Here is a 25,274-nt window from a genome sequence, read left to right as displayed (position 1 = left end):
GAATATACCATTGAATTCTATGCACACTTCCCTGGGCTGGAAGAAAACCATTTAATTTATTCAGACTTCTGAATTAAAAAGCATAGGTTTGGCTGTTAGCATACATGGGATACTGATGGGACTTAATCCCAATTAACCACACATAGTATTGGACTGCCCGTGACAACTAACTTTTTAATGGATTGTGTCTGTTTGCTGACAATTAATGTGGCAGCCATGATTCGCGATGATTATGGACCTATTGATTGGGTGTGTCGTAGAATGGTTACTGCTGCATCATCAGAAAAAAAGCAATGCATCACATCAACATTTGTGTATTTGGGTAGATGTAAATTTAGTAATACTTCCATCATTTTACAAGAAATACACCTCGTCATAGTGCAAAAATAATGTCTGCTCAGTCTGCTGATGCTGTTGATGGGCAACTTCAAAGCCCCTCCACTCTCCCTTCTTTTATCTCTAAACCATTTAAACATTTATGGTTCCCAAGATTCTTTAGGGAAGCTATGTGCTTTAAATAGAGAGCTGTCCTCTGCAAAGTAGGCTATATGGTCACCCAAGTTTGCAGCAAGTGTGAATATTGAAACAAAAGTGTTACAGTTGGGGGGGGTTTGTAGGGATCACAGAATTGTAGCGCTGGAAGGGACCACGGGGATCATCTAGTCCAACCCCTTGCAATGCAGGAATATTTTTTCCCCACATGGGACTTAAACCCATGACCCCATGATTATGAGTCTCATGCTCTAGCAACTAAGCTATCCCAGATCCAAGCAGCTGTCTTTGGGAATCAAAAGTAGAGTAATAGATTGCTTTCAATATGCTTTGCATAAACCTTTGCATATAAAACAAATATGAAAGGTACCAAAAAGCTCTAGTGATCACTCATCCAAAGGCATTATCCTCAGAATTCTCACCATGTGGGGAACGGTGAAGCATAATAATATAAATAAGGCTTATTTCCTCCTAATTATGAGTATAATTTTTTTATTAATCAAGCTCTGTACTGTATTTATGTCCACACTAGTACTATTATGTGGTCGCCCTCTGTATGATAGCAACAGTATTATACGCATTAACAAATCATGAAATTATTAAGCCTTTCAATTATTAAGTGTTTTATTCTGTATGCACTGTGGTTCTTTGGATCTTATTAAACCCCCACTTTCACCAGTCCCAGCCAGCATGTTCAGGGATGGTGGGAGTCAAACAACAACTGGAAAGTTGCAGATTCCCCATCCCTAGTCTTTTAGCATATTTTAAAACATTTGCGTCTTTCAGCATGTATGAACTCTGTGTTCACATAAGCAACAATTATGTGCTTAGCATGATTTCTTGTTAAGATGGGATTTCCAGAGAAACACTACAAGTGACTTTTCAATAGGAAGTTGTTCACACCAGTCTTTTTAACTTCTAAATCATCTGAAGCCAAGGCTTCAAAGGGTTAAGCCATCACTGACATGCCCCAGGGGCTAATACTCTTGATGATTTTGTTGCTATTCTAAAAATAGGAGACTAGCTTTCTAATCTCCTTGCCACTCATTTCCACTCCCTGCCAGTTTTTTCCTGCTTTTTCTTGCAGAGGGGCATCTGCAACTCAGAACTGTCTATGACCCTTAAGCTTCTAGAATGATTACCAGGGCTTTAAGGCTTGCCCAACAATGCAGAAACTTTAACCTATCAATGGGTTTTATAACCAAGTTTACAAAATTGGTTTTTGGGTTGGGTTTTCATTCCTCTGTTTTAAGGACAGATGTCAGTGTTAGAAATGGAAATCAGATCACTAAACCTTGGCATTCCCCTGCAAATCCAGAGGACACCACCTTAAGTGAGGCAGGAATCCCCTTCACTAACAAGCATTCCCACCTGGCAGCTAAAATAAAATCAGAGCAATGCTGCCTTCTTGGAAGAGGGTTGCATAATATCTGTTTTGACAAAGAATAATGTAAGGGGAACAGGGAGTGCTGCTATTAAACCAGGGGTAGAGAATCTGTGGCCAGCCAGATGTTGTTGGAGTATAGCAGGGGTAGGCAACCTAAGGCCCAATCGCCTTCTCAATCCGGCCCATGGACGGTCCAGGAATCAGCGTGTTTTTACATTAGTAGAAACAAGGAGACAGGTTGCTTAGTTGCTAGACCACTTCCAAGCAATTTCATCTGATGGCATCTCCTATCTAACCCAGGTGATTGTCAGTTGGAAACAACAGCTGATCTTAGTTTATCATTGTGGGACTAGCCTAGTATAAACTGACTTTGGGAATTAATGAGGAGAAGGAGGAAGTGAGTCAATTTGACATGAACTTTTCTGCTTTACTAACCATACCCAGTCTATTAGTAGATTACAAAGAGCAACCAAAGCTATCTCAGCTTCTGCTATCTTGTCTAAATTCAATCTAAGAGACAAGAGTTTTAGGTTGGATCATTTACATGGCTGCAGTTTAAGAGCAATGAAGTCAAGGCAGTGCAGAAATGGGACATCAGAAGGACATGTCCCCTCTCAGAAATTAATGGGATAAAGTTTGTCATCTCAGAAAGAGTCTACCTGTTTACTACAAAGTATTTTCTGTGTCAGTTTCCTGATAAACAAAATAATAGTAGAAGAGACTATATTTATAAGCAGTGCTTTTTTCTAAAAAATGTTTAGGGGTATTCTCATTTTCCTAGTCATTTTGAAATTCTTCCCCTCAATGAGGCCAAACTTAGATTCACAAAATGTTTAGGGGTAGGCGTACCCTCTGCGTACCCCTCAGAAAAAGCACTGTTTATAAGTAGATTGCCAGAGACTTTAACCTATGCAGCATGGACACCTTGTCTATTTTCCTGGTACTAGGGAATGCTCCCTGTTGTTATTTGACAGCAACAGCATCATTGTATGTCTATGTGTTTGCGGGGGGTGGGGGTGTCAGTATTGTATTATCTCCACAAATAGGATTAGCAACACACAGCTGACTTCCCTCCATAATCATGAAGTTGTCTGGGGAACCCTCTCTGATTTTGTGTTATCCCATGGCAGCCATTTTGTGACTGGCACCCACAGCACTTTATAAAAATTTGAAATATGCCCACTGGTCCAAAAACATTGGTGACTCTGGATAATCATTTACACTTATTGGCCAAACAACAGCTTAACGTTTGTGCAAGTGCTAAACATACTCATATGTTCACATTTAACATTCTGAAACACTTTTCAACTGGGAGCTGAGGATGGCGCAAATTTAAACTACTGTCAGACTCAAAGGAAATGCAGAAATGTGAAATCAGCCGGCAGAGGTATTGGGACATCCAGAAGTATTGGGACACCCACATACTCTTTGACAGAAAACATTTTGAGGATAATAAAATGCATTTCCAGATACAGCTAGAGTAGTCTCTACTGTACAGCGTTGGTGAAAGAAGGTGAGAATAGCATCTTCTGGTATGTCTAGAATAGATTGTAATTTGTTAACCACACACATAATTGCAGTAATTATTATTAGTAGTATTTTTTATTAGTAATTGCAGTAACTGCATAATATAGAGGGTGGTATTCAACTAATTTTTACTCAGAGCAGACCTATTGAAATATTGGACTGAACATAGTCATATTCATCAATTTCAATGGGTGGAATTTAACATCACATTGTTATTGGTCTATCTGAGCAACCATTTCTGTTTACCAGACACAACTATCTCCCATCACACCCTGTTCTGGAGGTTCTCCTGACCCTCCAGAGTCGCACTTTGCTAGCAAATATCCTTGTGCTGGCTTCTGCTAGCATACCAGGTTCACTGTGCCTAGCCCAGAGGATTCATTCTGAATCAAACTTAGTTGCATACTACCTACAGCCTCTTCCACTTAGAAAGTTGCACATACATGTCTAGATACTATAGTTCCTTCTGTGAAACAACCAATGTTTTTAATATCAGCATTTCTTTCCCAAATGCTAATTCCTTCCAAAATAGTTGCCCAGTGAAATGAACTTGTAGTTACAGAGCACTTGACTGACCAAACAGATATGGTTTGAAGATGCAGCAAGAACCTTTTCTGCCAAGAGAGATCCCTTGGGCTGCCGGATAGTCAATATATTAGCATGGTCATTGCTTTATTTTTTTATGCATATATGAATGCCTGCTAAAGATAGCCAAGGCAAATGCAAAGCTGCAAGGAGACAGTTCCCTGTCCTGCTCTCACCTGATGAATGGGAATGTTACCAGGCCCTACTAGGGAAGCAGGCACTGGGTGGTGTTTTTGGAACGACAGTGTTTTCTCAGAGGTGCTTGATAACCTCTCTGAGCTGCAGATGGCTTTTATCAGATTCTGTTCAGTTCCAGCTGGGGACATAGTCCAAGGCAAACCACTGGAACTTCTATTATTTGAAGTTATGCAATGTAGCAGCATCCAGGTAGCACAACTGCCTCTTCCTTTCTGGAGGCTAGATGGAGTGTAAATTCTTAAATCTTGCCATGTATGTCTTATAGCTGATATGCACTGCAAAAGCTGTGTAGTAGTGGGTGGTGGTAAGAGAATAATTCTTTGTTGTTGTTGTTGTAAGTCACCTTCAGTTGCCTTGGGCAGGATAAAGAGATATTAATATTCCCTGCTCCAGGCTGCTGATGTGAGGATGCAAAGTCAATGAGTGATACTCTGCTTAGCTGTTTTGTGATGTTAAATTGTACTGAAGACTACTTTCAGACATGTTGGTAGAACTACCAAAATTAGGACCTAACTGAATATAACCCCCCAAAGTGATTATATGAATTAGCTTCTTCTGGTTAAGTTGGATACCAGAGCTAACTGGTATCTGAAGAAGTTTTCATGCACATGAAAGCATATACAGTGGTACGTTGGGATGCTAACGGGATCCGTTCTGGAGCCCTGTTCGCATCCTGAACAGAACGTAAGACGCGACAGCGCGTATGCGGGTCACGTTTCGCCGCTTCCGCGCATGTGTGTGACATCATTTTGCCCATCTGTGCATGCGCGAGCGGTGAAAGCCGGAAGTAACAAACTCCATTACTTCCGGGTCGCCGCAGAGCGCAACCCGAAAGTACTTATCCTGAAGTGTATTTATCCCGACGTATGGCTGTACCCAGAACATACTTAATTGGTCTCTAAGGTGCTACTGGACAATTTTTAGCTAACTGTGTTATAGCTGAGTGCCACAGTTTGCAAACAGTTTTGATTTTACTCTGCCCCTTCAGCTGAGCAAGCACATTGAAATTGCTACGACGTCGTAATTCATAAGCCATACATATTCTGGTCTGGCTGGTGAAATATTTTAAAACTCTCTCTCTCTCTCTGTGTGTGTGTGTGTGTGTGTCTGTCTGTCTGTCTGTCTGTCTGTCTGTCTGTCTGTCTATCTATCTATCTATCTATCTATCTATCTGAAATTCTTACTGTCCTAAAGATCTTATAATCCAAGGGTATAAAAATGCATTGTAATGTTTGTATTACAATGGACCCCGCTTCATAATTTCTACCTACAGACTTTCTTGCATGTCAACCTTCATAGGACCAGGGTGCTTGAAATCACTAAATGTGTTAGAAAACTGAATATGGCTTTAGTTGTGACTCCCCAAGGCACAAGCTAAAATGATTTTCTTGGGTTGGGTTGTTGATCCCATAACAAATATAGTACTACCCTATCTCCTGCATAAAGAGTTCAAACAGATAAGTTCAACACATTATGAGCACATAGCCCAACAAGTGTTTTAACCTTAATTCCATGTCATGCGCCAATCTGCAATTTTCCATTTCTGCCCGACACTAATTGTAGATATTCTAATAGATAATCTTCAGAGGAACAAACTGCTTAAGGCAAAAAGAGTAGTCTCTCTTTCCTTAAATATCCCCACCCACCCCCCTCTGTGAGTTGTGCGAATTCCTCTAACTAGTACTGAGGCCTTGAAAATGTAAACATTGTACAGTGGTACCTCGGGTTACAGACACTTCAGGTTACAGACGCTTCAGGTTACAGACTCCGCTAACCCAGAAATAGTACCTTGGGTTAAGAACTTTACTTCAGGATGAGAACAGAAATCGCACCACGATGGCGCGGCGGCAGCAGGAGGCCCCATTAGCTAAAGTGGTACCTCAGGTTAAGAACAGTTTCAGGTTAAGAACAGACCTCCAGAACAAATTAAGTTCTTAACCCAAGGTACCACTGTCTTTACATTTGAAATCAAGATAACATTTGCTTGCAGGCAGCAAATGAAAATTAGATATCACGGCCTCTAACAATTTAAAACAAATAACAATAAACACCCATTGCATATGCTTTTGACAAGATAACTTTGGATAAAAACCATGATTGTTTGGATCTGCAGTCATAATCCTTTATCCGTGAAAACCAGAGAGAGAGAGAGAGAGAACAAAGGCAGTTACCACAAGCTTACTTCCAACACATCTTGGGGATGCTGAATGTCCCAAACAAAGCCACGTGTTTTGAGTCATGATAAGAGCACTTTGATTGGCTTCTCTGGATCAGCCTTTCCTTGAAAAACCACACGGAACAATTCTTTTTACCCTAATTCATTAATTTTTTGAAACAGAAACTTTCAAAGTGACAGTTTTAGGGGGCATTTCTCTACTCCAAGCTGAATTCAAATATGCCTTGGTCCTTGGGATTGCAAAATGTGTTTGTGTGTCAGAAGAAGGGCATTTACCTGCTTCTCTGAACTGGTATTTGCTCAAAAAACTGCATGGCACATTTCAACCCCCAACCCTGGTATGTTAACATTCCCAGGGTAAAAATAAATAAATCCATTTGTAAGGTTATTTTGGTTGTCTTGGGATGTTTCTCTTTAGGGTACTTTATGTTTACAGAAGGAAAACTGTAAGTGACCAAATTTGGGTACATTGTTTACTTCTGTTCAAGTAAAATAAGACCAGGTAACTACTGACTGGTCAGTTTGATGTCAATACTAGGACAGAACAGATAATTAAACAGCATGCCTGTGAGCCCTTGGAAAAGGATGCTGTGATTACTAAGACCCAGCATGGGTTTCTCAAAAACATGTCATGCCAGATGAATCTCGTTTCTTTTCTTTTTAAGTTACAAGTTTGGTGGATAAGGGCAATGCTGTGGATGTAGCGTATCTTGATTTCAGTAAAGCTTTTGACAAGGTCCCCCAGGATATTCTTGTGGAGAAGTTGGTAAAATGCAGGCTGAAGGAGGTTACTGTTCAGTGGCTTTGTAGCTGGTTGACTGACTGAATCCAAAAAGTGCTCACTAAAGGTTCCTTATCATCCTGGAATAAAGTGACAAGTGGGGTGCTGCAGGGTTCTGTCCTGGGCCCATTGTTGTTCAATGTCGTTATAAATGGCTTGGATGAAGGAATTGAGGGGTGGCTCATCCAATTTGCAGGTGACACCCAACTGAGAGGGGACACCCCCGTCCCCTTTCTGGTGTGTAGAGCAATGCACATAAGTAACTTGAAACCAGTGGTGGGTAGGTGGGGACAACCTTGCTATGTTTTAAGTCACTCGTGTATATAGCCTTTTGTGTAACATATTGTAGTAAAAACCAGTCTGGATGGCCTTCCCTTGTCAAAATGTTGTTTTTTGGGTCAAATAATTAGTTTTCCAATATAAAAAAGGTCTTGTTTAGGTGCCCTTCTGCTAATGTCTGGTTGCCAGAGTGATTTATTTTTCTGTGCTGCCATTTTAGAATTCTGACTGCTTGTTTTAGTTGAAGGTTTTATTCTTGGATGGATGTGTTTTGTGAGCTACTTTGGAGATCCCACTAGAACCAAAAAGATGTATCTATATCTGTATAGGTGTACGCTAATATGGCCTCGCAGCTGAGCATAGTATCAAGCTCTATTTCTACTTTACAAACTGGATTCACACCTCTAAGTTTGCCCCAAAGACAGGCTCTAAATGCCATAAGCATTCCCTTTTCTGAGTTTGGACTCCCCTCCACTTTGTAGGGTGGGGCCTGCTCCCAAACGGGGAAGTGCATGGCCAAGTCAAATGCATCCCCTTTCCCTCAAATGCTTATGGGTCCCAACTGAGCAGTGCAGTGTGTAAAGCTCCATGTGGGGGTGAGGGAGGGAGTGTGGGGTTTGCAGCCAAATCGCAGCTGCGTGTTTTGCTAGAGGCATTACCAAAAGTCAAGGATGCATTGCAGTTACCAGGTCGGATGTGGCCTGCGAAGTTTTAACAGCCATGGGGGGGGGGTTCTGAGGGTCACATTTGCCCCATGCCTGAGACCGCCCCCCAAATGTGGTATACAAACTACTTTGGTGGGAAGTGCTATAAAAAAAATCACAGTTTAGGCAATACCTTTAGCCAGTGTTTTTTCCCCCCTTAAGAAATGTTTAGGGGGTACTCTCATTTTCCTACTCATACTGAAATAGCGCCCCTCAATGAGGCCAAACTTAGATTCACAAAATGTTTGGGGTATGCGTACCCCTGCGTGCCAACAGAAAAAGCACTGCCTTTAGCAGTGGGGTGGCAAACTTTCCAGTTCAGCGTCCGGGTAGACTTCGTGAGGCAAGATGGCTGGGGTGGGGGGGCGGCGAAGATAAATAATAGTTATATACATTAAACCTCGGAAGAAGGCAGTCTGTGTAGCTCCTCCATTTCCGTGAGGTCATCTTCCCCAACTCCACTTCCGTAGCTCCGCCTCGGCTTCTCCACCTGCGCCTCGGACAGCAGCCGACTGGGGATTGGCGCCCAGTCGCGCGGCCCGGAGTGGCGGGGAGCGGGCCGGCGGCGGCGGCGGGAGGCGGGGAGAGCGCGCGGCGGAGAGGAGAGGCCGGCGGCTGACCTCAGCGCCTGGGAGCGGCCAAGCAGCGGATCACGCGGCTGCTCAATAAAAGCGCGCGGAGAGGCGCCGGCTGCCGAGTGCGCGCAGTTTGGTCTTGGGCTGGCTTCAGGTTTCGGGGTTCGTAGCCCGCCTCGACGTGTAGGGGATTTTGGGTTTAGGGCTACCAGGCGAGCGAAGCTTAGCAGCAGCGGTAGCAGCAGCCGTCGAAGAAGATGCTGTTTTGGCACACGCAGCCGGAGCATTACAACCAGCACTCGACAGGCAGCTACCTGCGGTGAGTGAGCCCTTCGAGCCCGGGGAGCGAGCGGCCGTAAGGCGGGGAAAGGGCGCAAGGTTCTCAAGCGGGGCGGCGGGGGGACGTCGACCGACGGACTGTCTTGCAGCTAAACTGGCTTTGCGGTTGGGGCCATTGGTTTACGCTGCAGAGCAGAAGGAAGGTCTCTGGAGCGAGGGGTCTCCTTGCTGGGCTCCACATTAGGGACGTACAGCGCAAGCTCCCGCTCTTATTTATGCGTGTTTGCTCAGAAGCAAGACCCTCTGGCTCAGCGGCGCTTGCTTCTAGGAAAAGCGTGCATGTGGTTGCAGCCTTTGAGGGTCCAGGTCTGCCCTGTTAGGGATGCGGGAAGGACGGGAAGCGGGACCCAGGCGGCGTGGTGCTGGAGAAAGAGAGCTAGAAGCATACTGAGCAGGAATGAGTGCAGCCAAATTGGGTTTGTTTGTTTAATTTCGGGGGCGAACGACTTTAAGAGGTTGTGGTTGACTGGGCTCTTTTATAGAACACCATCAGTTGACAGCGCGTTGCGGAATATTATAGGCAATTTAAATTATGGTTACCAGATTTTTTTCAATGACTCGGGGACACTTTTTTGTTTTTGAAGCTGAGTAGCAACAGGAAGTCAGTAGTGGGGATGGTGAGGCAAAAGACCCTGGGCCCAAGCACACATGCATATTGTATAAAGGTGCAAAGCCCTTCTTTCACACCCTGTGAAACATAAATGTGCAGTTTTTTTATAAAACTGGGCAACGGCGCGCTGCCCGCCCATGACTCCCAAGCCTTCCCTCATCTCCTTCCCCCTTTGTTTTGACAGATCAGGGGAGGCTTGGGAATCACTGGCGGGCAGCCATTGCCCAGGAGGGGCCAGCCTGGTAGGGCAGTTGGCTCTGGCTGGCTTCAGGAGCTGCTCGCTGCCATGGCGCAGGAAAAATGGCAGGCGCCACGGCAGCGGGCAGCTCCTGAAGCCAACCAGAGCCAACTGCCCTACCAGGCTGGCTCCGGGCTCCTGAGGCTGCCGCTGACACATTTACCGGGGACAGATTTGCAAATCTGGGGACTGCCCGGGAAACGGGGACGTCTGGTAACCCTAATCTAAATAGGTGTTTGGTTCTGAGGAGAGGGAGAGAGGAAAAGACACGTGTGTGGTGTGCGTGTGCAGTTTCTGAAGTTATGAGGATTCTAGTAAAAATAATTATCTTTATGTAGCAAGGATAGGCACCGTCTCGGAAGGATGTGGATTTGTGAAACTGCACTCCATTTAGACCTCATCTGTGTGCGTGAATCTTGTGGTCGGGGATGGGTTGCTGAGCAGTGGCAGCTCAGATGGGCTAGTCTGTTTCAGGGAGCTGGATGGGCACCATTCTCTGGAGCAGGAGGAGAGAGTGATGCAGCTATGGGTTATCATGCTCACCTGTGATAGCTAGGGAGAGCTGCCCTCTCTGTGGGTTCTCTTAATGGTTTAGACTTGTTTGTACATTTCCCACTTTTTTTGGGGGGGTGGGGGAAAGTATGATGTGGGTTTGAACAAGTGGAAATTCCAGAAAACTTAAAGGAGCCTGGTGACTGCAGCTTCTAGCCCAGGTCAATTAATGCCGATTACCTCTTAATGCCTTTCCAGTAATTTGTCACTGAAAAGTTGCACAGCTGTGAGTGAGGTGGAAGCTCTGGTGACCAAGTAGTTATTTAGTTTGGATTAGTTAACACAGTGTCCTGCATTGTGTTTGTGCACTTATAGATTGCTCAGACTTTTCTCTCCCAGTGCATCTTATGAGAGAGTAAGGATCACACTTGGTGTTCATGACTGTGAATGCGTTAACTGTGGTATAACGAAAAGCTTTGTAACTATTTCTAGAAGAGTAGCCACTTCAACATCGTTTGCCACAAAAGCAACAAATATTCTTGTGGTATCTTAAAGACTAACAATTTTATTGTGCCATAAGCTTTCCTGGACTGCTGTCCATTTCATCAGATGCATGAAGTGTAATCCTGGACTGGCAAGTACATATATACATATGCACCCCTTCAACTCTATAGATGTGCATACAGTACTCTACAGCCATGCATATAATTGTACTGAATTTGCCAGTTAAGTACTATCTAACACTTCATGTGTTTTGATGAAGTGGACTCTAGTCCATGACAATGTATGGCATAATAAAATGGTTAATCTTTAAGGTATCACAAGAGATTGATTGCTGGAACAGACGAGCACTGCCAGCCATCCTTAAACGATGGGGTAACCAAGCCTTACAGCACCTTAAACAGTAGCAAATTTAGTATGGCATGGGCTTTTTTTGAGTAGAGTCCATAGATCTATCCCTTAAATTAATCCCTCTATGAACAGGTCTGGGAAGATTTAGCAAAGTGGTCTTTGAGAACTGAGCAAGTGTCTTGCAAGCACTGGCAAATGTCTTGCAGATAGAGGCACTAGCTTTCCAAACCAGCTTTCTTTCATTCTTATCTCCTCCCCTCATTTGAATGATGACGACTAGATCCTTTTCATTCACTTTACTGGGCTTGTTTAATCCAGTTTTTTCCTGCCTTATTTCCACATTTTATTTATTTAGCAAAAGGGGCAGTGGGTAATGTAAAAGATAGCAAATGGAAAACCTACATTCCAGCCCTTCCCAACAGAAAGCTATACTTGTACAGTTGTGTTTTTATTTTAATAGTGATTTTTATCTGTTCTTTTGAACTGTGTCTCGAATGCTATTTCAAAATCCATAGTCAAGCAGTGCCTTTGGTAGGACCAACAAAAATGTCAGAAAACTGTGAAGAAGCTTTTAAGATGACAAATGCGTCAGACTGGATGGTGAACACAAATTGGGGTGTGAGGGGGAGAGAAAGCTGGTTTGATACTGAAGCCATAAAGTTTTCATTTAGCTGGTTTTAAAAATGGAGTGTAGGAGCAAATGGCAAATTTAAATTGCAGTCACTTAGGTTTCATGCCATCACTTAGGTTTCATGCCTAACAGTTTTCCATGTTATAACTTGTTTGGCAGTCTAGACACCAATAAGCAGGCAAAAGCCAAGCCATCTAGAGCAACACATGATGCACTAATGGTTTGAATGTGTTGTTGGCACAGACTCTTGTGTTCTTCCTACACCCTTCCCTGGCACAGTGTGGTGCTGGTTCCATGGTATGAACATGTGTGCATGTGTTGACTTGAGTCTTGTCCTGGTCTCAGTACTGTTCAAGGGTAAGGGGCCCTTCCCTGGCTGTTGCTGTCTTGTGGGATCTCTCACCCAGGACCATTCTTGTACCCAAACCCTGAAGAAGACACCTGTCTGCTGCTAGCTGCACCTTCCCCCATCCTTTTGCCCTTTGATAGGAAATTCTACCCTTGGTGAAACAGTTCTGTTTCAACTTTTTAAAAGGCACAAAAGTCTCTCGGGGCAACTCTTACCTATTTCAGAATTGTGACAGAACATTAACCTTGCTTTATGCTCTCTGTTTTGAGGATATTTTTCCTTCATCTCTCTCACCACCTCCACCACCCCTCCCACTGAAATTCAAGCAGGTTCAGTGGCAGTTAATGCCAGTGTTTCTCAAACTATTTGATGTGGTGGACTGGCATTGCCCACCTCCAGGTGCCAGGGACCAGTACCATATTTGGTCCCTGAAGCTGTGGTGGAGTCACTGTGGACTGGCAGCTCATCACCCGTGGAACAGGACCAATTTGTGGATCAACACTTTGAGTAGCACTGTACTAAATATCTGCCCATGTAGTCAGCTACAGAAGCAGTTTATCTATTTTTCTCACTCAGAGGAGTGAGCAACATATCCAGTGCATCTTGTAACAGACAAAATATTTGAGGTTTTTTGCTCCTGTTTTGAATTTGTAAAATGGAAGGTTAGGTTGCTTTTTCTATTGGATCAGTTCTATTTTACCTAAATGGTTTACAATTTCAGTATACTAAAACAAACAAATGGTGCAAAATATAAAACAAGGGAGATTCTCCTAGGTCAACTGATGAGAGAGTGAACCACTGCACGAGTACTTTATAGAGTTTCACAACTAGGTGTGGACGTGCCTAAATTTAGGCAGCTGGTAGAACTGAACTGCAAAGATTTTGGTGGAGTTATTCTGGAAGGGGTAGGTCAGTATTCTTTAAGGATTTCTTTTCCTCCTTTTGTTAACCTTGCTTTGTCCTTCTTGTAATGTTAAGTTGGCGAGCCTTTTGAATTGCATAACTATGACAAGCCTATTCTGTGGCATGGGGTGAGGCGATAAATGTAAAGGGCTCTAAAACAAATAAATTGGCATGCTGTAAATAACCCTTGTTATAAGAGATGCAAAACCATTGTTGTGGACCAACCTTCTCTGCTTAGCTCTGAGCTGTGTGGTAAGGTAGGTATGCCTCTAGGGTGCATCTTTAAAGCATTCTAATTATTTTTCATTGTCCCTATCCAGGAGATATTAGTTATATAATACCTGTGCTCCATCTCCATTAGCTTCCCTAATTGGGAAAGTGCTCATGACTTCCCAGAGTTAATGAAGATGGCTCTTGTATTTTCAATGACAGCTCTGTTGCTGCTCTGTCCCACTACGCTGCTGTTAAGCCAGAGCCCCTAACATAAGGGCAACCAATCTGGTGCCAGATGTTGGACTCTGAGCAGCATGGCCAGACAGGGATGAAGGGAGCTGGAGTCCAGAAACATCTGAAGGACAGCAGGTTAGGGCTATCCTAGCACATTCCCTAACTGAAGCAAAGGTCTTATTCACACTCAGTGTTAGAAACTGAGATATGAAAGCTCAGAGCTAAATGGCACCTTAAACTTAGCTTATGGGCGCAACAGCAGAATGCCTAGGCACGCTTTTCAATAAAAAGAATACAAAGCTTGAAAATGAATGAACTGCAGCTAAAATAAGTTTATTTTTCACGTGGTCTAGTCCTTCTCCTGCCCACCCCTTAATATTCTTAAGAGGGTCTCTTCTCAAGTCTTTAGAGAGTAGCTGGAACTGGGGAAGCAGAAAAAGGTCCTCCTTTCCTTTCACTCTGCAGTTTTAATCTGAAATTTTAGGCTCAGTACTGTGCCCAGAGCTTAGAAACTGCTCGTGCTAATGAAATTCCCTGTCGGAAAATGCTCCTAGAACAGTGGGAGTTTTGTTGAACTTGGAAGGGCTTGCTTCTGAGTAAGTATGCACTGGCTCATTCCCTTGCTTAATAAAGGAGGGGTTGGTTAACACTAATGTATTCATAACACTCACTACTGCTCAGGTTTTGATGATAATAATAATATCTGTCATTAAATGCTTAGCACTTCCACTGATGTTCAAAGCATTTCACACACCCTCTCAGTACCTTATTTGTAGTAAACCTGTGAGTCGAAGCGATATTGCCTGCATACAGCAGATCCGATTCTGAGAGATAGTAGTTTACCTAAGGCCATTCACTGAGTTAATGATTAAAGTGAGGTTTGAACTGAGGTTGCCACTATGCTGGACCAACTTTTTACAACTAGATGTGTAAAGTACTTATAACTTTTCCCCTCCTGCCAAAAATCACATTCTCTAAATTGGCAGGGAAGGGCATTAGTGTGAAGACCACAGTAGAGGTGAGGAAGTAAGAAGTGCCACTGCCTTGGCCTGCTCCACAAACAACATTTTTCATGCAGATTATAGCTTCCACGCATGCCTACGTTTTTTGCAAAATGAAAGAAACTACATGTGACTGAGCATCACATGTTGTTTGGGTGCAAGGTTACGAAAAGCATCTTAAATGCAGTGAAGTAAGTAATTTAGTCACATGCTTAACACTATGGCTTATGTGTCCTTTTTTCTCCATCAGATAAAATGTCAACTTCTCTCACTTAAGGACTTTTTGTCACAAAATATTGCCAAATTAGCATGTTTTGTTCAATGGGCTCAGAAGCCAGATTCCCCATCCTTGCCTTGATGCATGTAGGCATACTTGGCATTAAATTTCATGAAAATTGGTCCCCTAACTGAAATGCCAAGAGGTTTCATGATGACCATTGGACCAAAATGTGTACTTAAAATGATGGTCACCTGTGCTGCGCGTATATATATATATACAGTGGACGCTCGGGTTGCGAACGTGATCCGTGCGGGAGGCACGTTCGCAGCCTGCAGCATTCGCAACCCACAGCGCCATGTCTGCGCACACACTGGCTGCAATTCAGCACTTCTGTGCATGCGCAAAGTGAAATTTAGCACTCTGCGGATGCGTGGCTGCCGAAACCCGGAAGTAACCCATTCCGGTACTTCTGGGTTCGGCGCGTCTGTAACCCAAAAAAACACAACCTGAAGCGTCTGTATCCTGAGGTATGACTGTGTGTGTGTGTGTGCGTATGTGTATATATATATATATATATATATATATATATATATATATATATTCTGTTTTACAATTTTAAATACTCATTTAAACATCCTTACAGTATGTGACTTCCCTTCTTCACCTTATGTGGTTCATTTTGTATACCATAAAACCCTGCATATTTTACATAAACTAAGCCATTTAGTATTCCATTATTACACTGTTGAATTTATCTTGATGCTGCCAGCATTTTCAAGTGTACACATTCCCCCCCACCACATTCAATTTTCCTTTTAACGTATAAAGAAGATTGTGCTGTATATTTTGGATAACCAAAACATAATGATCAGACCAAGGGAACAAAACTAGTTTGATTTGATTAGAGAAGCTGGGAAGTATGTTATTACTCTTTCAGCTCAGATATTGGTATTGTAATGTAATCTGTTACAAAATGGCATTGGTTTTGACTTGAACCAAGTACTGATGCAAAATGATTGGAAGTAGATTTTTTCTATCTCGTTAAAACTAGGCACCTTATGCTGTACGTACAGTGCACTAATGTACTACTTGATGATGCACTTTTAAAAGAGGTGAACCCATGACACTCTTGCATAGGTTCTCAGTCTTGTGACTAGTTCAGCAGCCTTAGAATGTGGCCTAACATGTTCAGAAACTTATAAAACGCAAGTCTGTGGTCTAAACATAGCATAAATGTGAATATCTACCACAAGAGGAACTGTCACCCAGAGAAGTGTTGTGCACCCATCTCCATTTATCTAATGCATAGGGTATGGAATTTGTATGTGCTTTGTATAAGTTTTTGCACATTGTTCTTTGAGTGGGACTAGCCTTAAGGTAACACTAGGCAACTACCTTGGCTAGCATTTTTTGTTGGAGTAGTAGATGGAAAGGGTTTTCTATTGCTACCTTGATGCTTTTGCAGCTTAGGATGGGGCTTCAATTGTCTATATAGCTCTTTGCCTATTGTACTAACCCTTCTAGGTTGGCAGAAGCTGGGACAGAGCAACAGGAGTTCACGCCATTGGCAGATTCGAACTGCCAACCTTCTGATCAGCAATCCCAAGAAGTACAGTGGTGGCGCTGAATCCATGCAATGGGGTGAGCTCCCGCTGCTCTGCCCCAGCTTCTGCCAACCTAGCAGTTCAAAAGCTTGCCAGTGCAAGTAGATAAATAGATACTGCTGTGGTGGGAAGATAAACAGCATTTCCATGTGCTCTGGTACTCGTCATGGTCCTCCATGTGCCAGTAGCAGTTTAGTCATGCTGGCCACGTGACTCAGAAAGCTGTCTGTGGACAAATGCCGGCTCCCTCGGCCTGAAAAACAAGATGAGCACCACACCCCATATTTGCCTTTGACTGGACTTAACAATCCAGGCATCCTTTACCTTACTAACCCTTCTAATTCCAGTCTCTCTTTAGTTCTTCCCCTTTGAAAACCCATTTCTTGCATCACAAAGCAAAATCTTAAGAGATCTGTCTTTCTAATGTAGAATAAATGTAGTTATTTTCAGCTGTCTTCTAAGCACTTCTTTAATTGGGCTGATCATTAGATCTCGAAAATATATTCTGACCAGCAGCTCATGTCTTCAGCTGCCAACTATATAAGCAAAATGTTCTCGTTGAGAAACAAATATTTTTATGTCCATTTAATGTGATAAGTATACAATGCAGCAATGTGATAGGAATCCAGATTGCCATATTCAAAGAATGTCCATTGCTTAGTCTTGATTAAACTTATTGCCCAACACTGAAGAAATGCCTACTTTGCATGGTAAACCTGACATATTGGTGTTGCTGGGGGGGGGGCTCTTACATACATCTTTATGTGCAATTTCTGGTGAGGGAGATGTTGATTGAACTTCTGTGAGTTGGAAACAGATGCTGGTTTGAGGTTCTAAATTATTTCTTTGAAGGGGTACTTTTTGGGACATTAAACTGAGAGGAGGGATTTCATGGTGCTACATGGGCGCTGTTAGGTACAAGGAAGGTTGCGGTTCTGAGGAACTGAATTTCTTGTCTTGTTTACTTGTCCTTGGATTCAACTGTTTGGTTTTGAGAAAGAGCATCTCATTCTTTAGCTCAAGACCAGGCAAACTCGGCCCTCCAGATGTTTTGGGACTACAACTCCCATCATCCCTAGCTAACAGGACCGGTGGTCAGGGATGATAGGAATTGTAGTCTCAAAACATCTGGAGGGCCGAGTTTGCCTATGCCTGCTCAAGATCATTTCCCAGCAAAATCTTAATCCTTCTCTTTTAAGAGTAAATGCTACATTTTAAAAATCTAACTCAGATGTGTTGGCATCTTCCTTTCACAATGTGCGCTCTCTCTCTCGCTCTGTGTGTGTGTGTGTGTGTGTTAGCCCTCAGTGCTTTCCAACATATTTGCTACATTGCATGTTGTAGGAATAATGGCAGGAATGTGTATTTATGGGTGAACATTGGTGGTGTAAGTAAGTGAAGCCAGAATGGTTTTGCTGGAGTAGACTTTTCTACCCTTACACCGCTTAACTATATCTGCACATATTGCAAATGTTTCATTAATGAATTTGTCGTATTGGCTTTCTGGTAAACTGATCATAGCAAAAACAATGTTTGCTTGTGGGATATGGGTCCTAGGGATCCTGCCTTCAACCTTTGTTATTGCGCCAGTACTTCTGTATGATCAGAGTTGTAATGCAGTGTTGCTAATTGGGTATGCATTGTGTTGTTTCAGTGATGTCCTCGCGCTCCCAATCTTTAAACAGGAAGAGCCTCAACTCTCCCCTGAGAATGACACAAAACTCCCTCCATTTCAGTATGTGCTCTGTGCAGCCACATCCCCTGCTGTGAAGCTTCATGAGGAGACACTGACTTATCTAAACCAAGGTAAGACTAACACAATTAAATATAAAATTGCATTCCAGAATTTGCCAGACTAAATACAGCAATTCTTCAGTTCTTTTTGGCCTGACAGTTGCCAAAACCACATGTGTGACACTCTGGTCAGTGCATGCAGCAAGCTCAGAGAACATTACATGAAAGAGAATGGAACAGAAGTGTAGAGGTCAGGTCTTTAAACACCAGACTAATATTTCCGTGAAGCTGAGAGTTGACATATAGCCAACAAAGGATATATGGTTCTGATGAGCAGTTCTTCTTTGTTGTCCTTTGTAATGTGGTACTTGACTTCTGGTAACACCTTAGTGGTCTGCTCCAGTTAGATTGAAGACCAGCTCATTGCTGATTGGTGAAAATATTGGCTTAGAAGGGCAACAGCGACCAACCTCTTCCAGGATCTGCTGCAGCACTCACCATTATTCTCCCTTTACCCTGCAAATGAGTTGGGCACTGTCATTACACAGATACTTGTTTGAAGGAATAAATAATGAAGTTGTGCGTGTTGTGAGTTGGTTCTCTTCATTCCTACCCCTCTCACACCAACGACACAGGCCTGTCATGTGTTACTGTGTTGACATGGGAGCCACTTTCCCATGATCAAGCCACCCTGACAAGTCTCTGCAGAGAGGAATTTTATGGGTTCAATGAGTGATGTGGATCTTTCCCATACCACTTTGTGTCCCTCTGTCATTTTGTCCAGCTCTCAATGTTTCCTCTTTACAGATGTTACTAGATTAGCATTAGATGTAACCACAAGGAAGCAGCTCAGAGGCTGCTCCAGTAATGTATGGATTAGTCCTACCTAAAGCATTTCAATTTTCTTTTCTTTTAATAAGGTGATTATGCCTGTCTGAATTGCAGATATTTTAGAAAATGTGTTTGCAAAAAAATGGGAATAAAGTGCCAAATAGATATACCTAAGTTGTGAGCCAGTGTTGCTCTGGGTTTTGTGCATACAGCAAGCTTACAGTACTTGGTACCGAAATAATTCTCTTTAAATCATTTTTTTTTAAGTGCATGACCTTAGTTATTTTATCCTACACCTCCAACCGTATATCAGCAGGAAAAGTAATATCTTATCTCAGAGCACACAATGTGGTCAGAGAATATACAGCTTTCCAAGCTTCATATAATTTCAGAAATGGACCTGCAACAAAGCATAGTGTGTGTGTGGGTGGGTGGGAATTGTGCCTTCTTGTATAATCAGTTCCTGTATCCTTATTGTGCAGTTTTCTCTGTAATGTGTTTTTTTTTAAAAAAAAAGTTTTGTTTTTGAACACAGTTCACTGTATGCTTCCAAAAGTAGTTCTAATTACTACTGATGGAGTGATTTAAAGTCCTGTTCTGGAATGGGATATGTTCCAGGATGAGATGCGATTATGTGTAGGAGAAATGGTGATGGGAAAGATAGACAGTGGCTACTAAGTGCTATAGTGATTGCTCATGTAAATGTTCTTCATTAGGAATGTTACACAATTGGTATCTTAAATAATGTACTACTTTAAAAGAGCTGCTGCTATGGTGTTTGTATTTTTAATTTTGCTAAAGGCTCCCTTTTACATTCTTAGTTTCTTGATCTAGGAAGACTTTAAATTTGAGAACCCATAAGTTTTGTTTGGCCAGTGATTCCATTTCCTCACAACACAACATAACAAGTGTGGTTACCTTTTAGCTATAGGTATTTTTTTGGGGGGGGGAGGATCCCGCCATCGACCGGTAGATAGCGATCGAACTGGACTAAACTATATAAACTGGACAGCCCTGGACTAAACTATAAAAATAATGGATCTAGAGCAACATAAGATACCAAAAAAAACCCATCCCTTTCTTACATCTGTGGAAACAGAGCTTACCTATGATGGTGACTTTTGGGGGATCCCTTGTAAAACTCATGAGGATTCATAAAGATCTGTGGTTGCCTTGTTTTTACCATAGCAGTAGTGAAGATGCTGAGTCTGAGGATTTTGTGGAGGCAGATGTAATTGGTGGCAACTGAAGGGATAAAAATCATGCCATTTCAAGAGGACCCATTTAATCATACTGGATCTTTTTAAAAAAACAAAATCCAGCAAATCCCCATATTAACACAGCAATGGAAACCCAGCCCCACTGAAGCCCGTGGGCCCTAGTGTACCCTTTACAGATATAGCTGCATCCCTATATTTTCCTCTAGAAAGGGACAAGATGCTTCAGATGCAATCAGCAGACAATATTCTCAGCAGACATGAATCTGTGCAGGCTGTTGCTAGAAAGAATGCAAGACAACTTCCCTATCCCCGCAAGTCCTTCATGCGTATACCAGATGACCTGTCAGAGGGTCTAGACAACCACAAATAATGACTGGATTCCTAATCATAGGGTAATAGTTTGGATCCTAGGAAGGATACACCTAGGAAGGTGGGTGCCATCGTAAGTGCAATACCTCAGCTATGCAATGTGTTTGAACACAAAGGAGTGATTGAGAGGGGACTAGAATGGTTGTTCTTTTCTATGTGAAAATAACTGGTTTCAAGCATTTCAGAAAGAAAAAGCAGCAAAGAGTGCAAAATGAGTAGAACAGTTTGGTTCTCCTGAGCAGAAATAGACTTCTAAAAAGCCCTTTTGATTAGTACAATTCACTAATTCACCCTTCCTTACTGAAAAGAGCCAGAGAAGCAACAAATGTTGGCCAACTTTGGCAATCAAGGAAAAAATTATGATTGCTAGGAACCCTGCCCACCTCCTCATGTCACTGCAGTGTGAGCTCCCTGCTCCCCCTTACCAGCACATAGCTTGGACCTGGAATTGATGTTTGTGTTGGTCTGCATATTCAAGATGTGCTGGTTGCCACCTGACAACATAGCAGCTCTTGAACTACCTCCAGCTCTTGAGGTTGAGAGGAGGGGTAAGGGGCTGCTGTGCAACTAATTAGGACAATCCCAGCCCATCTCTGCAAGTTCTAAGATTGAGAGGAGGGCTGGAGCTCAGCACACTTGCCAGAGGGCAGAAGCATGCTTGCCATGAGCAAAAAATGTAAAATACAGACACTTTAATCAGGAGGACAGATCTTTCAAATATTTGATTTGTTACCTTTCTGTCACCCCCCCCCCCCAAACTGTTGGCAGGCAGGCATCTCTTTTGTCCTAAATGGAGTGCTGTTACATTTATATGGCTTAAATTGCAGGAGGAAAATAGTCTTATTAAATACAAAGAGCCCATAAACCACCTTCCAAAGACAGGTGGAGTTGCTGTGCATCATACAACCCAGGAACATTGTGAACCTGCCGTGTTTTTACTACCTTTCTTTTATTGTGGAGCAGCACTGTATACATTATACTCAGCTTTCTTAGAAGTATTATGTAAATGCCTGTTGCTTCAGGGGTGCCCTCCTCTGATCTTGTCCTAGTCCTAAAAGATTTAGTATAAATACTTAAAACCAAACAATATATGTTAAGTAGAGATGGGCAACACTATAAATGAATGTTCATGTTTAATTCTGTGCTTTTCTGAATGTACCCTGTAGTGGCTTTTGCTCTGACAGGAATGGGGAATCCCTCCAGCTGTTTCTGCCATCTCTGATAATTAGTCATACTGGCTGGAACTAATGGAATCTGGAGTCCAGCAACATCCAGAGGGCCACAGGATCCCATCCTTGTGTATAGGTAGAAGAACGTAGTGGCTAGTTAAAAATGTAGTGCCTCACCATCTTTATTATGTCTAGATCTCGTGAGAAGGGAGTTCATTATACTTGCTTTCTTGGACTACCAAATAGTCATGGGAACACATAAATGTTTAGTTTGCTGACTTCCAAACTTTGGCCCAGTCAGCACTATACATTTAAAGCAGTTTAATGCTACAATTTTCAGAGCTCTTTGCATAGCTGCTCATTATATGGGGCATGCATAGATACAGATAGAGGTGGCTGAAAGCAGAATGGTGGTTGTTCTCAATGACCCTCAGTGCAGGTTCACCCTCTGAGTAGTAAGCCACTAATGGTAGCCTGATTAAACTCTTAACTTTGTGGTTATCTCAGTCACTACATCCTGTAGGAATTGGCATGCTGTAAAATGTAATACTCATTTTATAGTTTTACTGTCACTTACTCCATTCCTGTTGTATGTCTTTTGTAGGTACAAGGCTCTTTATGTCATATTTTTTAACCTCTAATAATGTAGTGAATAAAAGCATTGCTTGCAAGAATGCAGTGCCTCAAGCTGCCAAAGTATTAAGAATGAAACACCGTTAACTGTCATATTGGCTCCAAGCCCATACACAGAAACACTGTGTAGCTGAATTGAAAGAGGAATGTAACATTTCATTGCTGGGTTGATTCAGTTAATGCGCATTGGTCACATCAAGGGAGTCTTTTCATAGATAAGAGACCAGTTTAGCGTCTAGATCTAACATGCCTTCCCTTGATTATCACTTCATCAGGTCTATTTAACCTGTCCTTCGACACTCCTTAGTTGCAGCGGAAAGGTAAACTGAGACAGGTGGTTGAGTCTAAAAATACACTGGCCAGTTTTAGAGGTGACACCTTTTAAGCTACAAATGTACATAAGATGTTCTTTTAACAAAGCTGTAATGGGACTACCTTGTCTAATGGGGATAGGTGACAGCAAATTGTATTCTGTGCCTCAATGAAGCCTTCCTTTGTTGCCACAGTTCTTTCTGTGTTAAAATTTCAGTTGGGTAACGGCCTATAATTTGTCAAAGGATTGCCCACTGGATGGTCATGTCTTTCCCACTGATTCACAAGTACCTCATAGGACAGGGGTTGCCAACCTTTTTGGATCAGCAGTCACATTTTGAACTTTGGTAAAGTGTTGTGGGCACCAAACACAAAATGGCTGCTGTGGAGGCATAACACAAAATAAGAGCGTACCATCATTGCTGTTTCCCCACAGAGAGTACAGTAATTGTTGTTTCCCCACCTCAATCTCAATTAAAGGAAGTCAGCTATGTCCTGGTGGTCCTGATTGTGGAGATCACACATGATCTCTCTCTCTCTCTCTCTCTCTCTCTCTCTCTCTCTCTCTCTCTCACACACACACACACACACACACACACACACACACAGTCTCGAGCATATTGACCACAGGTCACAGACACACACGGATATCTCTGTCTCTGACCCACACCCTTCTCCCCATAGCAGCATTTAATGGTGCTCCAGATTCTGTCACCTCCTTCTGCCTAATAGTAGGGCCGATCATGAGACTAAGTTACAGCTTCCTGCTGCTTGCAAATTACTACATTCCCTCTGCCTCTCTTTTTTGCACAAAGTTCCATTTTATTCCTGAGCTGCTTTTCCAGCCACAGCTAATGTCATATTTTCCATGGTTGCAATCCTTCGTAGAACTTTAAGGCTATCAGAATAAATATTGTCCCTGGAGTGAGTTCCAGAAAAGTAGCATTCTTCTTTTCTCTGCAGGAGGGAGATATACCGGCCATTTCATTTTACTTTGGAGAGTCAGCTCTGCCACTGGTCAAACCAGAACCTAAAACTGATCACCATTTTAGATTGTCTTGTTACACATTGATCTGCATTCTTGTGCAAGGTTGGGAGGTGGCTGCAGGAGGAACTTGAAAAACCAGCTCCTGTGGCTCTGCTCCCTGATTTTATTGTATTTATCATTTTGCTCTTGTTCCTGATATTTGTTTACTAAACAATGGGTTTTTTGCATTCAGAACTAAATTATATCGCCAATCAGGGGTGGGTGGGTGTAAAGGACCCCTGGACAGTTAAGTCCAGCCAAAGGTGACTGTGGGGTTGCAGCGCTCATCTCGCTTTCAGGATGAGGGAGCCGGCGTTTGTCCACAGACAGCTTTCCAGCTCATGTGGCCAGCATGACTAGAACACCATGACAGAAACCAGAGCGCACAGAAATGCCATTTGCCTTCCTGACGCAGCGGTACCTATTTAGCTACATGTACTGGCGTGCTTTCAAAGGTTGGCGGTTCGAATCCCTGCGAGGGGGTGAGCTCCCATTGCTCTGTCCCAGCTCCTGCCAACCTAGCAGTTCAGTGTGTTCTGGCTTCTGTCACGGTGTTCCGTTGCTCCAGAAGCAGTTTAGTAATGCTGGCCACATGACCCGGAAAGCTGCCTGTGGACAAATGCTGGCTCCCTTGGCCTGAAAGCGAGATGAGCACCACTCCCCATCGTCACCTTTGACTGGACTTAACCATCCAGAGGTCCTTTACCTTTACCTTTTTAAATATATATATATATAGAGAGAGAGGTGTGCTAATTGTTGTGGGCTGTTTTAACATATAAATAGTCTAAAAAGAGTAGCTTTGTGTTGAAAGTTGATGACTAGACGCTTTGCCTCATATTGATAAGTCTACTAAGCAGACACAGCTGTGTTTTCTAATAACATTTAGCAAGTCCAAAGCAGAACAGATCTGTACATCTGGAAATAATGCCTCAGATGTTCTTATTGAAAACTTGTATGTTAAAAGACTGTGCTTATTGGGAGTGATTTTAAGAATTCAGCCTGTCAATCTATGAGTTGGAATCCTATGGCAGTTAGTAAATAAACTTGTCTGCTGACGGAACAGGAGGTAGACCCAATTCCACCATCACAGTTCTGTAAAGAACATATATTTCTAAGGCTTTGTGCATCCATTGTATTAGGCCAATCATTTAGGATGCTGCCTCGGTTCTTGGTGGGCATCATCTGTTCTGAGCAATCAGCAGTTAATTTCCTGGTTTCTAAGGATGCTGACAGTGCAGTTGACAATGTATTGTGTTATGAGTTGTGGAAACCACAGTTTGTGGGGGGCAGATTCCCCTAAATTTCTGAGTCTAACAAGTGTTAGAATTTACTCAGTGTTTGGGAGTGTTGAAATTGGTTGCCAGACACTGGATTCAGTAAAATGTTAAAATGCAGGCCAGACCAGCTTCAGGAAATCACTTGGGAGATCAGCCCTTAACCAACAACAAAGGGAAGGCAATGAGCCATTTGGAAGGCTAGAGAGAGGGGACTCTGTTAGATGGCCCTTGGGAGTGGCCCCTCCTCTAGCTCTGTTAGTTAGCAGGACAAAGGCCAGAGTTTGAAGGAGAGCATTTTTTTAGGGTTGCAGT

The 25,274-nt window shown here is 42.8% G+C and overlaps 1 protein-coding gene across 1 annotated transcript in view; it reads left to right on the top strand.

The window, feature by feature from the left end:
- The first annotated feature begins 8,764 nt into the window (after positions 1 to 8,764).
- Positions 8,765 to 25,274, top strand: part of TFCP2L1 (transcription factor CP2 like 1) — a 37,660-nt gene continuing 21,150 nt past the window's right edge. Inside the window, exons 1-2 of the mRNA XM_083490634.1 lie at positions 8,765 to 9,023; positions 18,045 to 18,196. Of these exons, the coding sequence (XP_083346760.1) occupies positions 8,962 to 9,023; positions 18,045 to 18,196 (214 nt within the window). The 5' untranslated portion in view covers positions 8,765 to 8,961. The remainder of the gene's footprint in view (positions 9,024 to 18,044; positions 18,197 to 25,274) is intronic.

The sequence above is a fragment of the Podarcis liolepis genome (assembly GCF_965112155.1).
Source record: "Podarcis liolepis genome assembly, chromosome: 1".
Taxonomy (NCBI): Eukaryota; Metazoa; Chordata; class Lepidosauria; order Squamata; family Lacertidae; genus Podarcis; species Podarcis liolepis.
This window is presented reverse-complemented; position numbering and strand designations above follow the sequence as displayed.